The sequence below is a fragment of the Haplochromis burtoni genome, unplaced genomic scaffold, assembly GCF_018398535.1.
Source record: "Haplochromis burtoni strain Fernald_Lab_line unplaced genomic scaffold, NCSU_Asbu1 Contig_466, whole genome shotgun sequence".
NCBI classification, from domain to species: domain Eukaryota; kingdom Metazoa; phylum Chordata; class Actinopteri; order Cichliformes; family Cichlidae; genus Haplochromis; species Haplochromis burtoni.
In genome coordinates, this window is record NW_024582827.1 from 259,313 (window position 1) to 275,934 (window position 16,622).

The 16,622-nt window shown below is 41.0% G+C and overlaps 1 protein-coding gene across 1 annotated transcript in view; it reads right to left on the reverse strand.

Moving 5' to 3' along the window:
- LOC102302220 (voltage-dependent R-type calcium channel subunit alpha-1E) overlaps positions 1–16,622 on the reverse strand; it is a 113,925-nt gene that overhangs the window by 59,257 nt on the left and 38,046 nt on the right. Inside the window, exons 4-6 of the mRNA XM_014341229.2 lie at positions 9,675–9,941; positions 1,218–1,323; positions 931–1,070 (exon numbers count right to left, since the gene is read on the reverse strand). Coding sequence (XP_014196715.1) covers positions 931–1,070; positions 1,218–1,323; positions 9,675–9,941 — 513 coding nt within the window. The remainder of the gene's footprint in view (positions 1–930; positions 1,071–1,217; positions 1,324–9,674; positions 9,942–16,622) is intronic.

The window sequence follows — 16,622 nt, forward strand, 5'->3', positions numbered from 1 at the left end:
ATTTATTTTGAAGTTAGAACTTAGCTAGCATGGCAGCCTGATGTGTCCAGCTCTGCTCTATTAGTGTCAGATTATTTATAACATAATGGTGATGAATGCTGATTGGAGCCCCCCCTGGAGTTTTTGCCTAGGAGACTATATACAGTAGCTGCCACTGAGTGTTTGGCTCTCCACAGTTTAGCTCTGGACTCTCCACATCTGTCCCTCTGCGCGTTTCCTGGAAAATTAAATTTTGGGATACTTTTTTCTAATGTTAATTTAATCAGCTACATAAAAACAGAAGAGTACCTTTATGTGAATACTAAGCACTGCACAACTTATTCAAGCAAATAGAAACTGTTACTCTGCACGTACTAATGGAATAAAAAGCACAATGTAAATGTCCTTTACTCTGTTCTGTTTGGATAAAGGTCACTGTTGGCTGTATACACAGGTACATGTCCTATATTATGAATATGAAATATGATATGGCACACTCATCCTCACCTGGTTCTTTCCCCAGCAAGGCACCAGTAGCATTATTCATAGTGTAATGTGTTTAAGTTTAGACAAAAAGAGTAAATAACAGTTGGTTTAGAAGAGGTTTACTTTCCCACCGTCCCACTTTCATTATAAGGTACACAAAAGACTTCCTGTGTGACTTTTATATGGTTCACTGATCAGCTTTAGCAACATAAATTCCACAATAAAAGAAAGATTTTCAGGTTTCAAACATTACCAATGAATAAGCAACAAGTAGGCAAAGCATTTGAAGCCAATGGTGCTAGAAATAACTGCGAGCTCCTTAAAAAAGAGGCTAAGAACACTGCGCACTGTATTTTCACACCATAAATCTCATAGAGTCGCCAGCCTTTTCAATTCAAGATGCTAATCCTGTTTCACAGATCTGTAAATGTACACACATTCACATGCACACACTGTTGGACTCACCCACTGAGGACCACAATGAAGTCCATGACGTTCCACCCATTCCTGAGGTAAGAGCCTTTATGAAACACAAAGCCCAGGGCGATGATTTTTATGCCTGCCTCAAAACAGAACATCCCTATGAAGTAGGGCTCTGTCTTCTCCTGTGAGTACAAAGCAAGAGAGAAATTATAAGTTCACACTGAGCTGACAAAGAGCTGCTGCAAATGAAAGTGTCGTGCGTTTTGTCTTATATTTTGATTTGAGAGATTATGAGTTGTGACTGTGTTTGTGGATCATGTGCAGCTCACCAGTCTTTTGGACATGGGTGTTTTGTCCTCTCCGGGAAGGTGCTGCTCCAAAGCCAACACGATACAGTTGGCGATGATGGTGGCGAGGATCATGTACTCAAATGGAGTGGAAGGCTAAAGTTAAGGAGCAACTGGCTCAGATAATGTCAACAGTTTGTTTTTCATTATGCAGCATAACGTTGTGAGATGAAATTGCATATGTAGTCCCGTCATGATGCTCCAAAAACAGAAAGATGGATTAATTAAAAAAAACTATTGACTGGGAGTTTGGCAGTGGATGCATAGGTTACGTCTACAGTGGCTATATTTTAGTGTCCTTTTTCTGGATTTATGCTAGTTTAAAGACTAATGCTATCGATTCTATGCTTTTCTTACTGTCAGCAATTGCCAGTATATGCAAGCATCTTGAGCAACCCCTCATTTCTTTACATGTTGCTTTGAAAATGAGAAATAGGTGCAATGATTTTTAAAACACATTTAAACACACACTGAAATACAGTCTGTGAGCTAAAAACAGAGTTTGTGCCATTGTAACAACCTTAATATCCAATGTTTGGCATGACCACCTTTATTCTTCAACACAGCCTGAACTTTCTTGGACAAGACTTCTTGTGATTTCCTTAATTGTTCTCGAGGAATAGTTCTCCAGGTTCTATGAAGGACGTTCAGAGCTCGTCTTTGGATGTTGGCTGCCTTTTTGTTCTGTTCTCTTTTTAGATGATCAATGCTTCGGGATGGCTTCTTGAATGCCACTCCTGCACTGAGACCATTTCTGCTTAAATTTCAGCAAACAGCCCATGAATCAGCTGAAGGGCCAAATGCATCTCTCAGTTCCTGTGTCAGGTCTTTTTTTATTTCTGAAGAACATGACTTCCAGATCCTGTTCATGTTGTTTTAGGCCTATCACTTCTTCCTTTGTCCTCCAAATGTCCAGTTTCTTAAAGGACACACCATGGTGAGATATGCCAAGTATTTGATGAAAAATGATTTTGTTGGTACAGAAAATATTTTTTACAATACAACTTTATTTGTATAGCACGTTTAAAAGACCAGCGGTACACCAAAGTGCTTTACAACACAAGTTAAGACAGTAAATAAAAGACTATTAACAAAGTAGCACATATGTCATCAGGTTAAGGGCACTAATTATACAGCAATAAAAGGGAATATAAGAACAAAGTTACTAAGAACAGATATAGCTAAAAGATAAAGTACATAAATAAGAAATTGAACCAAATATAAAATAGGGACACTAACTAGATGGAAAAGCTATGTTGAATAAATGAGTTTTTAAACGGGATTTAAAAGATACAATTTTAAGATTTTTGCCCATCGACCTGTGTTACCTTTGGTATTTTTCATAGATTCAACTAAAAAAATGGGAACAAGCTGTGTTTTTGTTATAAGCTGCTATTAACAAAGTGCCTCAAGATACATTTAAAAATTGTTTCTTTGTTAAATTGTCTATTTTGTGTAAATACAACACAGATTTATCCCTTCAGTTAGGTACAGTTTTTATGCTTGAATGATTTGAAGGTCAGTTTTTCAACAAACAAAACAAAAACATTTCACTGAAAATGGTCAGGTATAAGGAATGGCCTGAAAAAGTACAAATGTACAAAAAAAAGTTTGGAGAACTGTTTGAACCACTTTTAAAAATTACAAGAAAGCCTTTGGAAGCAAAATATAAAGGAATGAGTGTAGCTCAAGTACAGTACTGGATACCTTCCTTTAGAATACTTGTCTATTATTAAGCTTTCTAAATGCATCACCATTACTCCACAGAAATAAAGCGTGTTGCTCTTGTGCAGTGCAGCAGCAGGTTGATGCATGTCGAGTTCTTTGGCAGGAATTTGCTGCATAAGGATCCGACTACGCAGACAAGACTTTTCAGTATGAACGATTCATTGTTGGTTTTGTTCATTTCATAATATTTGCTGACAAAAATTCTTAATTATTTAAGTATTTTAATTAAGTGACACCTGTATTTCCCAGCAAACACAAATGGATGCAGTTAAGTTGATTACAGGGAATCGAACCCAACAGCAGGGTAACACGTGCTGGAAGCCCTTTAGCTTTGCTATCTGAGGTCAGCCTCAGCCGACAGGGATACACAGACATGCAGACACACAAACAAAATGCCAGAGTAGCAGAAGGCTTATCAGGTAAGACCTGGGTTGTGATCTTATAAACAGGGTCGCTCTTACTTCGAGCTTCGCTGCCTGTACTGTGAGACCTAGATTGGTTGTTGGTTCAACTCCAGCCCCTCTTTGGTTGAACTAAGCCGGCAATGTGCTTTTTATCTAAAGCTCTGCGTGGGCATTCCCCTCTATCCTAGTTATGTGCAGCAGAGGGAGGAAGAAAGGAAGGAAGGGAGCTTAAATCTGCAGAGAGGAGAGGGAGAGTTGAAGAAAGGAGGAGGCAGAGACAACAGGGAAGAATCCAACAGGAGAAAGTGACAATTTAAATGAAGGGGGCCGAGTGGTGGAGGAGAAGATGATGGTTATATAAAGAGTTAGAAGCTTCCAAAACAGGTTGACGAGGAGGAGTGAATGAGGCTAAATAAGAAACTGGACAGATCGATGTTGTGCTGGCAGCTGTAGCTAGCAGGGTTACTCTGGGACATGTGAGTGATGAGAAGTTAAATAAACAGAGCAAATGCAATCTTACTCCCACTAGCCTGCAGGGGTGCCAGCTTAAACCTAGGCTGAACCACAGATTGACCCAGAAGATTTTGGATAAACAAATCCATAAATGAGCTGGAAAACACAGCCCAAAAGAACATCTCAAGCACTAGTCTGTATTTGTATTTTAAGTGTATCTTTTGATTCACTTCCCTGCAATAACTAGCATCACCTTAGGCTCTCTGAAAGCTCTGAGCAGCCGCCACACCCCACATTCCCTGAAACACTCGCAGCAAACTGGAGGAGGGGTGAGACAGGATGAAGAGAGACTGAGGGGGAGAGAGAGGGGGAGAAAATGAAGATAGAAAGAGAAAGAAGAGAGGTATCCACGGCAACAGGCTCCTCTTGCAGACAAGAGTCAATGCTATGAGACGGTTACTGGGCAGCTCAACTATCTGTGAGGCGGCATCACTGCAAACACACAAATAAATGAAAGTCTTCACAAAACTTCTTTTGTCATGATTTTACGTCAGCGTGATCTTTGTTTTCTGTCCTGTGATTTTACTAGTGTGTGATGAAACAATGTTGGCCAGTGTATGTCCTATTGTAAGTACTATAAACTTTCATTTTATTATAAATATCTAATAAAAAGGACGCCTCCTGGGACCTCCTGTTGAAGGTTTTCTGGATGTGTACAACTGGAAGGAGACCCAGCTGCAGACCTGGATGCTGCAATAGGCCTAAGCTGCTGGGGGCATGACGCGAGTTTTCTTCTTCAATCACCTTTTTTCATATTGAAATATGGAAAGCACCTCCAACGAAAAGGACAAATGGAAGAAGTGGCCTTGTTAGATATTAATAATTAGATATTATTAATCTCTGGTTCTCACAGCGTATCCTTGTCCCGATTTCCTCCCCTCACCATCTACTGGTCATGGCAAGATGGCCGCCCCTCCCTGGTTCTACCTGAGGTTTCTTCCTGTTAAAAGGGAGCTTTTCCTTCCCACTGTCACTCAAGAACTTGGTCCTTGGGAGTCATATGATTGTTGGGGTTTTCTCTGTTTTCTCTATATTATCGTAGGGTCTTTACCTTACAATGTAAAGCGATTTGAGGCAGTTGTGATTTGGTGCTATACAAGTAAAATATAATTAAATTAAACCTTGAACACAATGGAGAGGTGATATATCTCAACTGGTCTATGAATGCTTTGGGATCCCACAGGAGGTACTCGAAAGTGTTTCTAAGGAGGACACTACCCTGCTTATCCTGCTACCACCCAACTTCAGATATGTGGACAACAGTGAATGAATTGAATATTATGTCAAACCAGGTAACATTTTGAACCTAACATGCTCTGGGCTTGAAAACAATTTGGTATTGCATGACCATGAGTTTACATCGACAGGGTCATGGATGTGTGAGTGAAGGCTGCTCTTTGAAAATGTAAATGTTTTAGTTTTATAGGTATTTTAACATTTCATTCCTATATGTGAAACATTTACTATAGAAGGTAATTTCACCAGGGAGGTAGAGGTGGGTGGGAGACGGAAGGATGGACGGATGATAGTAAACTCTTATTAGTGTTATATTGCACAGCCGTGGTTTCTCTCTCGTCTTGTTTCTACTTGTGAATAATTCTGAAAACCTTAATACTGGTTCAAATGTTGCATATATGGGGCTACATCACATCAGACTGCCCATATTGACCCCCATCCACCATGGAAACCACCTCCTATGAATGGAAGAAGGTTGCCTTGTCTGATAAATGACATAATTTTACCTGATGTGTGAGGAAGTGCTGGCACGAGGAAGCACTATAGGAAGAAGGCTAAGCTACTAATGTTCTGGTGGGAAACGTTGGATCCATGTGGGATTGATTTGCATTCTCCAAGGAAGAGTGAAAAGCTGGATCTCTGGTTCACTTGTAGGGACAAATTTAACAGAACCAAACCAATTCCCCCTCCTCGGTGCTTCTCTGGGTGTCAGCTGATGTGTGACGTCGATCATGATTCGTCTACCAGCTTTAGCGCAAGATATCTTGTGAGCAATCCCAAGTCACAGTGACACTGGCACTGTGCCTCGACTCCTCAAACATGCGTGTAAAAATAGAAATGGAGACAGAGTGTGGTGCCCTGTGCAACTGAGAATACGTTCATGCCCAGATTGGATCCAAGCCGCTGTGATTATCATTACATGGAGGTGAAAATCAAAACGAATCGCAGGCATCTGAGCCGGCTTTATTAGAACTCTGTAAATTATTTGTGGCATATGTGTATAGGTCCGTGTGTTTGTGGCAGAGGCCAGTATTAAATACGTAAACACATAAGAAAGTTACTGGTGTGATCTCCATTTGGAGCTCTCTTTAAGCCTGAGAAATAATCTTTATGGAGAACTTAATTTATATTTATTAAACTTGAATTATTGTCATAAGGATGGATGTAATGGCATCATAGTCAAATCTCCGTTCAATTTCACATTGCCTCTATACTTCAGTGGCCTGCAGAGCTCGCCAGTCAATCTTGAGAATAAATGCAGACATAATTCATTCAGTTATGTTTATATGCAGTAGCTTAGCCCTCAAACTGTGAACTCGCAGCTGCAGCCCTTCCTTATATACACTATACCACTCTCTTAGGCTATAAAGACGCACATTTACTATAAATTATGATAAAGCACATTGTAGCAGGGTGAGACATATGTCATATTTGCTTTGTATACTGGTTATGTGAACAGCTAGAGACTTTCACTTTAGAAATCTTCTCTCCTTCACTAAAAAAGTCTGAATATGAAAAAAATCTGACTTTTGAATTGGACAAAAAATAGACGAACCGCGCAGCATGTAAGTGTAAGTAAAGGTTATTAGGATGCAGTTAGATCAGTTCGTCATAAGCTGACTCCCCCTTGGTTAAATTAGCGATTGTATTTTAAATCTTAGTTAGATTTCATAGCGAAAACTACAGAATGTCTCTGATAAGGCAGGATATATGCACCATTTTATACTTAGAAGCTCAAAGTGTGCTAACCAGCTCTCACATGATTATTTCTGTGTGCATCACTGATGAAACAAACCATTAAAACCATCAATCAATTATTTAGAAGTGTACCTTCTCAATGGGAAACTTCCCACTGTGGGGTATCCCAGTGGGGATCAGACAGCAGAAGCAGCTGCAAGTCCTCACCAGGCCTGCCACGCTCAACTCTGGACCTGGGCAAATTCATCATAACTGCCTTATCAGACCAGGCCTCCGTCGGCTTCTATCGACCGCACATTGAACCACACCTTCCAAAGAGAGACTGTACTCCATATAAGAAATCACGGACGCAAATAACCATCAAAACACAATCTGATGTGCTCTAATAAGCCCACACACCATTCTCGCTCCATCCTTACACACCCAGCCAGCTTCTGGATAATTCCTTAATTGATCATCTGCTGTTAATTGAGCACTCAGAAGAAAAAAAAGAAGCTCTTACGGTGAGGTGACAGCAGCAAGTTTTGCTCCAACCACGAGGCTGACCTTTACCTGATGTACTGCAGAGACTGTGCATATATGTGTGTGCATTTGTTCACGTCTATCTCTGAGAGGACCAGTACAAGTTGCAAACCATTGCACCAAGTACATTTGTGAGGTGCTTTGCTTGGTCTATTTAAAGTTTGCAACTTTTGGAATAACAACAAAAATGATTTCTGGAAAAGCTGCAGGTTTCCTGCCAATTGCATAGAGATGACTAACTCCCAGGAAGTCAGTGTTCTTGGCTAACAAGTAGTTAAGTACATGATAATGTAAAAGTATGACTTGAGTGGATTAGAAAAGAGACATAGAACACATTAATTGTTGACCTTTTGAGGTGCTGATACTTGTCCTTGTACAGGACGAGGCAGTTCTCCAACTTCTTTTCTGTCTAATAGGCTACTCCACTGGTTGACAACCATATTCTGGCAAATGCCCAGAAACAATGTTTTCATCATTAATTATTATTATAAGTATGAAAGTATCTGATCCACATTTTAGTTTAGTCAGCAAGAAAATCTCAGCAAATTCTATTATTTGTTGCCAGGTTACCCCACAGAATCACGGCCTATTAGGCTACTCTTTAATACAAGAGCAGTCTAATCTCAAGTCTTTGGAAGAAAGGAAATAAGCATGAATATCTCCCAAAATGTAAAACCTTTCCTTTGAAACCACTTTGTTCATACATTTCACTGCACTTTCTGCATTATCTGTGCTTTCTTGCTGTGCCTGAACCTTCATACTCAGAACAGTGATCATAAGAGGCACATACGATGTTGACCAGAACACAGCATCAGTCAGCTCAGCATCACTCTCTTCAAAACAATATTAGTAAACAGTGTAATATAGTATGAGTCAGTGACTAATGACTGGTTGTAATGCACATGACACAACGATCAGACATCATTACATATAATTCCTGTTAATGTCTGTTAATCAGATACAGTAGAGCTCATTATATGTAAGTAGACACTCCCTCCACCGCGACACATTAACCTGGAGGTTATTCTGGATCATTGCTTTTTTCTTTTTGGTCACTACAGCACACGCTTTATTTTTATTTAAAGACAATTCATTCCTTGCTGCAGAACATAAAATGTGTCTCATCGGTGCAGTTATAGTATCAATATTGGTAATAACCCAGCCCCTGCAGGTTCGGAAGCTGTAATATAATAAACGCACACGCTATAATGCTTTTCCTCCCCGAGCGTTGATTGAAATCTCCTTCTATATTTAATCAACTCAATAAAGAGGCAAACCCAGAGAAAACAACAATAGACACAATACTCCACAATAGAAGCGGACTCATTCTATTTGCTGGGTTTTTTTTAAATCAGCAGTAGGCCAGTTAGTCAGTCAGGAAGCTGTTGAATGGAGCAGAACAATAGTCAGTAAAGAGGCCACACCTGGCCAGGACACCTGGTGAGCTGTGCTGCAGAAGCACAAACATGTCACCAATGGACAGTGTGTGTGTGTGTGTGTGTGTGTGTGTGTGTGTGTGTGTGTGTGTGTGTGTGTGTGTGTGTGTGTGTTGTTGCCAGCAGCAACAAGCTGATAACAGTGTTTCTTTCAGAAACAGCGAGGCGTAATAATCAGGTCCTGGGTAACATTTTGCTGTAAAAAGTGACCAAAAACACCAAATGAGTTATGGAAGCACCTCTGAATTGATTTTCTGTGGGTTAACTGAACAGTCAGCTTGAGTTTGAGTTGAGGCAGTGGATATGATGGAAAAAGCAGGCTGTCACGGCTTATTGTTGACAGAGAAGATTTACAGACATGAACTTTCATGTTCCTCTAATCCACTTTCCATTGACACCCACTAACACCCTCTAGAAGCTGCTTTAGCCATAATCTTTGTCAATCCGATCGAGAACTTCAGTCATTTTGTATTTTTGTTATATAGAATAGCAAAATTAAGCCTACGAGTCTGAAAAAAGTCTGATTCTAACTTGTTTTGTATCCTGCTCTTTGCCTCTTTTTTCCTTACTGCACCCTAAGAACCAGGTGAGCCTGTTTATGTGGTGAAGACTTAATTTCTTACATATTGTCCCGTGTGTGCTGTCCATGGTGCTGAAATTTACACTTGAGTCTCTGTTGCACTGAGAAACTGAGGGCAACATACTGAAGCACTTCTGCCCTCTGTGAACTTGGGCACAACTTGTGGAAATATGAGGAGAAAGTATTGAGACTGTAGAACCACAAATAAACTTAATTTGTTTTAACCAATTGGATAACAGTTTACTCACCGCTGTACTTTATTTACACGAGTCTGTGCAGATACTGGATGAGTGTGCTTTCACCGTGAAGCTGAAAAGGATATGGCCACTCAGTGATTTTCTTGGCGTACTTCCTGACCACGTTGTCCTCGCCGAAGATGAAGAGCGACCTGTTGACGGTGAAGCAGTTCTCCCTGACCGGAATAGGGTTGTACAAGGCCATGGTGCGGGCACGCTGCGCTTTGGTCTGCTTGAAGGCTGGAGATATACCACCTGTAGACACGGCAGCGCCATCGCGGTTCCGGATGCGCTCTGACCCTCCATCCCCTGAACTCAACAAGCCCGGGACGTCGTCTCCGAAACGGGCCATTCTGTTAAAAGCAAACCACACGGGAGGTGGGATGAGAAAGGGGAGAAAATGCGGTTATACTCTCCTAGAAAGCAGGGCGCGGTACCGCGCTCGGCGTGACAGCGGCGGGGTGGCGAGATCCTGATCAGTTTTAGACCATCGTCAGGGTTTTTGTAACACCGCGACCGGTGCTTTTAAAGTTAGAAAAGAAAAATCACAGAATCGCTCCAGTAAGCAGCCCAGACAAAACCCCCGAGTCAATTTCCCCAAATAAGTCGCTTTGCGCAAAAACACACAAGTCCCAAAAAGTCATTCAACTCGTCTTCATTTAACAATCCGCCACACCGAGAAAACTGATTCATTTTGCTCCGTTTTACATCCAAGCACTAAAATCTGAAAGAAAAGCTGCAACAGGTCACGTCTTCAGCCATCCTCAGTCCCCTGCGCGAAAAGCAGAAGAGCAGGTTGATCCATGGATTTTTAAATAAACTAGCAACAGTCCACTGACTAATTCAGAGCACATCTCCCGTCTTCTCTGCTGACCACCTACCAGCAGAGCGACCAAGAGCGTGCGTTAAGAGCACGAAGGGAAAAGAACTTTGACATTTTCCATGCCAACAAAATAAGCTGACTGTCTGTGAGACGGGAAAGAAAAACCCGCCTCGTCTGCAGCAGGATAGTAGGTAAAGGAAGCGTCTCCTCTTTCCCCCGCAGTGTGAGAGCAGGAGGAGTGAACTGTGTCTCCTAATGCGACAGGATCAACACTAATAACCTCTGTCCAACCTATGCAGCTCGCGAGGTGTGAATATAGTTAACAAATCGGGTGCTGACAGGAAAGAAAGACAGATAAAACACGAGTCACGGGTGGAATAAATAATGTCAGCATATAATGGAAACAGTTATTCGGCGGCATTGCCTCAATCTCCAAGAGATTATGTCTAACACATCAAGCATTAGGTAAACATTAGGTAAACGACCTATTCCAAAGGTAAATATTTGAAATAGCCATAAGTCATAACACACACGGATTAATGGTTTCAGTAAAAATGTGCGCAACAGCCTTTTAAAAACACTAATGTTCACCGGATCACTTATATAGGTCGGCTGGTCAGCTTCTATCTGAACAGAGGCCACGCTGTCATATTTGTTTTGACTTTTGTTGTTCACCCTGCTCGGTTCACACCTCAGGGAGAGCAACCCGGATGCTGCTCACGCATCAGATCTGACGAGGAGTAAACACCTGTTGTTAAATACACTCAGGAGGACAGCAGCGATCTTCTTCGGCTAATTACGGGGTTCAAAACCCACTATTGCGAGTCACGTAGTGAGGGCGAGTCACGCTGCTGTGTGATGATGATGACACGTTTTCAGAATGAAGGAATAAAACCTTTAGCACGAAACCTTAATGTGGAACAAGGAATAATGAGAGTCAGCTTATAAAGTTAATCCTTGTTAAAAACAAACAAACAGATAAATAAATAATGAGCAACTGCATTGGATGACATTTCCATCATCATAAAAAAGCCGGACACTTCTACTTTGCAAATCCCGCATGTATCAGTCTCACACACATCAGCGGGCTTTAAATAGGCTGCTCATTATCACACTAAATGTTAATTAATTTACAGCTGAAAATAGCCCCGAACCACTGCCTTGGACTACAGTGTGCACTGGATTTAGGAAATTGCTGAAAAATGTCTATTTGTTAACTGCTTTTTAGAGCTTTAAAATAGGCACAGACAGGCCAGAATGTCAAAGTACCAAGAAGAGGATTGACATATTAGTGATTTGTAACCATAGGGACAAATGTCCAAATAAACACAGCCTCGTCTTTCACGGGTTGGTAATGAGACGCTAAACGGTCCCTGCCCAAAAATATATGAACTCATATGTATAACTTCAGCCTTAAAAGGTGTTATCTAATGGCACAATTGAGGGAGTTAATGCAAAAATAAAATCCACCGGCTTTCATCAGATAATTTTTCTAACTGACAGAGAGAGAGAGAGAGTAAACGGATGATGATGGAAACAGAAGACAAAGAAAAGACGAACCACAGGGGAGAGTTAACCACGACACCGGCACTGATGGGGCTTTTGTAATGGTGCTATGACGAAGGCAGTGATCAATGGTGTGTGGCTTCCAACTCATTAGTGCTCCAACACATTATAGGCGTTAAAAATAGAACGCACAAGAGGCAAAAATATCTGACATTTAAGCTGAAGAGACGCCTCGGATTTCCCCGTAACAGTCCGTCGGAGTGATGAGCCAAAACTATTCGGGGAGGAAAAAGAAATTAAAAAACAGCTATGCTCCATTTTTTTTATTTCTCTCTAACAACTAATTGTCTGATAAAAATGCTACTTCTGCCACTTCCTCTGTGCACCGCTAAGCCAGTGATACCATTACATTGTTTCTGCCGGAGTGTGCAGCAGCAGCAGTCACAGATTTCTTAGCTGAGAGGTGAGGGGTGAATTATGGTAATTAGGTGTTAGCGGCAGGGATGATTAGAGGGAAGGGTGACGGCTCCTTCCTGGAAAAGACAGCAAGCAAAAGGTTACAGTTTCTTTGTTTAACATGTTGCTTTCAGTTCAGTTTCTCTCTAATGAAAAAAACTTTTAGCTGTAAACTTACTTTGTTGACTCAAGTCAGATGAAACGGTCCCTTCAGCTCTGATGAGGCATGATGCAAAACTACAAGAACTACAGCGAGGTCTGGGTGGGGTTCATTTTCTGTTTTTTGGTCGGTGGTGCTGACCTAGGAACAGTAAATCTTCTTCTCTGGATAAAAGACGAACGAGGGTCTTGATTGATTTCATTGATTTTGAGCTGCTGGAGAGCATTCTGACTGGATTTCGAAAAATCCATCTGGCTGGTGTTTATCTTTTCTAATCAGCTATCAAGTTGGCAGTTGGGGTTGCTGTAAATCAAAAGCTACTTTTGGTGGTTCGATGCCCGGATGCTCCAGTCCCCAGCCAAAGTATCCTTAGGCAAGATACTGAACCCCAAGTAATCTCTGATGCATCCCCTGGTGTGTGAATGTTAATTAATGTGTGTGAATGTTAAGTAGAAAGCACTCAGGGTATGAATGGGTGTGATGGGTGAATGTGGTACAAAGCGCTTTGAGTGCTCAAGTAAAGTAGGAAGCACTATATAAGAACCAGTCCACTTTCCATTTGCAGTCATGAATGTACATTTTATGTAATAAAGGCTGTTTTAATGGTTCTTCGAGTACGCAGTTGTCAATTTACATAAATTAACTGCTGGATCATCCAAGTTTTTCCAGACTGTGGGTAAACAGTCCTAGGAGGGATTTTCTGATCATTATTATTTTGATATTGGAGAAGTTAAAAGAGAAATAAACATCATATTGGAGGACGTGGTAATTACATCTATCAGTAAAAGGTTTAGGAATAAAAAATAAAACGTTGATAATAAAATATCATCACTTCTAAATATTATTTGAAATGCAGCTTAATATAAAGTGTGTGTGGCAAAGCCCTGATCAGATGTGCCAGCTCAAAACGAACTCGGTGTCAATGCGTCCAAGCGTACAAAGATTTTCAAATGTTTTCATGATTTTCATTAAATTTCTTTTGCAGCTACGAATGAGTCTCCTAAAAGCTACTTTTGGCCGCTCCCTTATTCACAAGGCGTCGCCACAGCAGGCAGCGCCGCATGTTTGACTTGGCAGATTTTTTACGCCGGACGCCCTTCCTGATGCAACCCCAAAGGGATTTGTGTCTCCTCCCGGGATCAAAGCGGGGCTGTTTCACTCATTGGGCAAATGTGTGAACCACTACACAGTCTTAAAGTCGATTTTGGCTTCCCAAATAATTACATAAATCCGTTAATGATCTTTCTTACAGGGATGCCAGAGGCTCATTTAGAAGTTTATGGGAGACCTTAACTAATAATCTGTAAAAGCCAAATTTCCTGCTTCCTGTATTAACAAAAGCAGATTCAAACCTGCCCCCCTACGCTTTACCATGATAACAGTATTACTGAAAGGAAATATTCTAGACAACAGGCACCTACTTTGGCATTTTAGACGTGTTGTTAATGTTGGAAAGTCTATAGGAGTGTAGCTTGCAGAAAATCTACATCAGGAACATGGACATGGCAGCAGGTTGACAGTCTCTGCTCCCGTAATGGGACTTGGTGCCACAGAATGAGATGTGAACAAAGATTTTGGTTCAAAAATAGAAGTGTGAACGGAGATACCTGGCAGGCATCTATCTGAAACCTGAACATTATTGTTTCTCTTCTCCTATCAGTTTTGAAACTTACTCACCGAGCACACGTATGAACAAACATGTATGCATGCACGTATGTTCATTTGACACTTTTAGTCCGTCATTGCTCAGCAACGTATTCCCACAAAGCTCCCATGTGTTGAATTCAGGTTGTTTAACCCACTTTCTGTCATGAACATGAACTAATTTCATGATACTGTGCTCCAGTTAAGCCAGACAGTATCCATCCCTACAAATGCAGAAATAAACTGAATCTAAAAAAGGAAAAATTCCCCAAGGATTAACTTCCTACCTTACAACTTTTCCTCAACAAATAATGACAAAGATTGTGGTTTTGATAGACTGATGTTTTAAAACTCAGTCCCACGGTGACTTGGAGCAGAGAAGTAAGAAGATGACACATTCATGAGGCAGTATTGTCTGTGCTCTGCAAAAATATCTGGGAAGGCTGGGACAGCTTCAGTGTCATGGTGCCACCTCAGCAAGGACATCAAGCTCACACGCGCTCTTCAAAACAGAATTATGAGACAGAAATGAGACAGAAATGAATACAGCATAACGTGTAACAAGAAAAAGGTCTCCAGTGCAGCACAAAGAAGACTTTGGGGCATAAAATGTTCCAGATTCTCAACTCAAAGTTAAAACTTTAACACTAAATAGAACATAGTAGCCACTTTATTAGATACATCTGTTCAGCTGGTCATTAACACAAATGTCCAATCAGCCAATCACATGGCAGCAACTCAGTGCATTTAGACATCTGGACACGTTTCAGACGACCCGCTGAAGATCAAACTGAATGAGAAGAAGATCTCACTGAGGAAGAAAGGTGAAAAAGAAAAGTGACCCTGAATGTGGCACAGTTGTTGTTGGTTGGGCGAAATATTCAAAGCCATCTCCAGGGTTTACAGATCTGAAAGTAAAGATCCAGTTCTCTGGGTGCCTTGTTGATGTTGGAGGTCAGAGGAGAATGGACAGACCGCTCTGAGGAAGGCAACAGTAACCACTCCAAGATATGCAGAAGAGCATCTCTGCACGCACATCAAGCCTTAAAGCAGAAGGGCTACAGCAGCAGAAGGACACACCCAGTCAGACAGAAAAATGGCAGCTGGTCTGATGAGTCTCGATTTCTGCTGCAACATGGTAAATGGCCTGTATTTATATAGCGCTTTACTAGTCCCTAAGGACCCCAAAGCGCTTTACATATCCAGTCATCCACCCATTCACGCACACATTCACACACAACATCCAGATGGTAGGGTCAGAATTTAGCCCGGACAACATGACAGCATGGCTGGACCACCAACAGTCAGCTACGTTCACTCGAGCACGTCTACAGAACATCATCGAGGACTCTTCTCATGCTGGCCACCATCTTTTCAATCTGCTGCCGTCTGGAAGGTGCTACAGATCAATAAGGGCTCATCCCTGCACACTACAGAAAGCTTCCATCCAAACGCCACTAAAACAATTAACTATATCTCATAATTGTATCTCTATTCTACTCTAATGCTGTGAGCAATGCTTTCTTAGCATACTTTGAGCCTCCTAGTACCAACGGAGCGTAATTAAAAAGGCACGGCCTATCTGTGTGTTGACGCTGAGCATTTATGACCGCAGCATATCGATCTTTGATGACACACCACATCACAAAGCTCAGATCATCTAAAACTGGTTTCTTGAATAGTTACCAGATTTCAATCCATTAGAACACCCCTGTGGGATGTTGTGGAACAAGAGATTTGCATCACGGATGTGCAGCTCACAAATCTGAATCGTCAATATGGACCAAAATCCCCGAGGAATGTCTCCAGCACCTTGTTGAAGAATTAAAACTCTGTACCAGCACGGTGTAAATAAAAACTTGCTGCTGAATGCAGGATAGTAGAGTACAATCATAGAGAAAACATGTTTAAATAGAGGTTTACTTAACAAAGCTTTGAGGTGCTCCATAGAATAAAAAAATCCATAAAGACATTTTAAAACAAAAAAACAAACAAACATATAAACAACAACAGATCAGAAAAGAAATAAACAGGCAAGGTGGGCTAATCGATTCATAAAAGCCTTGCAACAGAAGAATGTTTTAAAATACATTTAATAGACAGTCAATAAGAGTCTAATGTGAAAGGCCTGGTCCCATTTGTTTACTAGGAATCAGCAGAGGTGCATCCTTCGTAAATTAGACTCCTATAAATGAGTTGTATGATCTAGGTTATTATTTAGGTGTCTATTTTTTCATCTTTAGTTACACTTTATTGCAAAACACAGCGGAGTATGTGAACTCTACTGAGGAAAAAAGAAACGAAGAATTAATCACTGCTTAAATGAGAAGTATTTTAATTGGAGCGGTGTAAGTGCTGGAAGCTAATGCAGTAGATAACACACATTATTTACTGTGTGTGTGTGTGTGTGTGTGTGTGTGTGTGTGTGTGTGTGTGTGTGTGTGT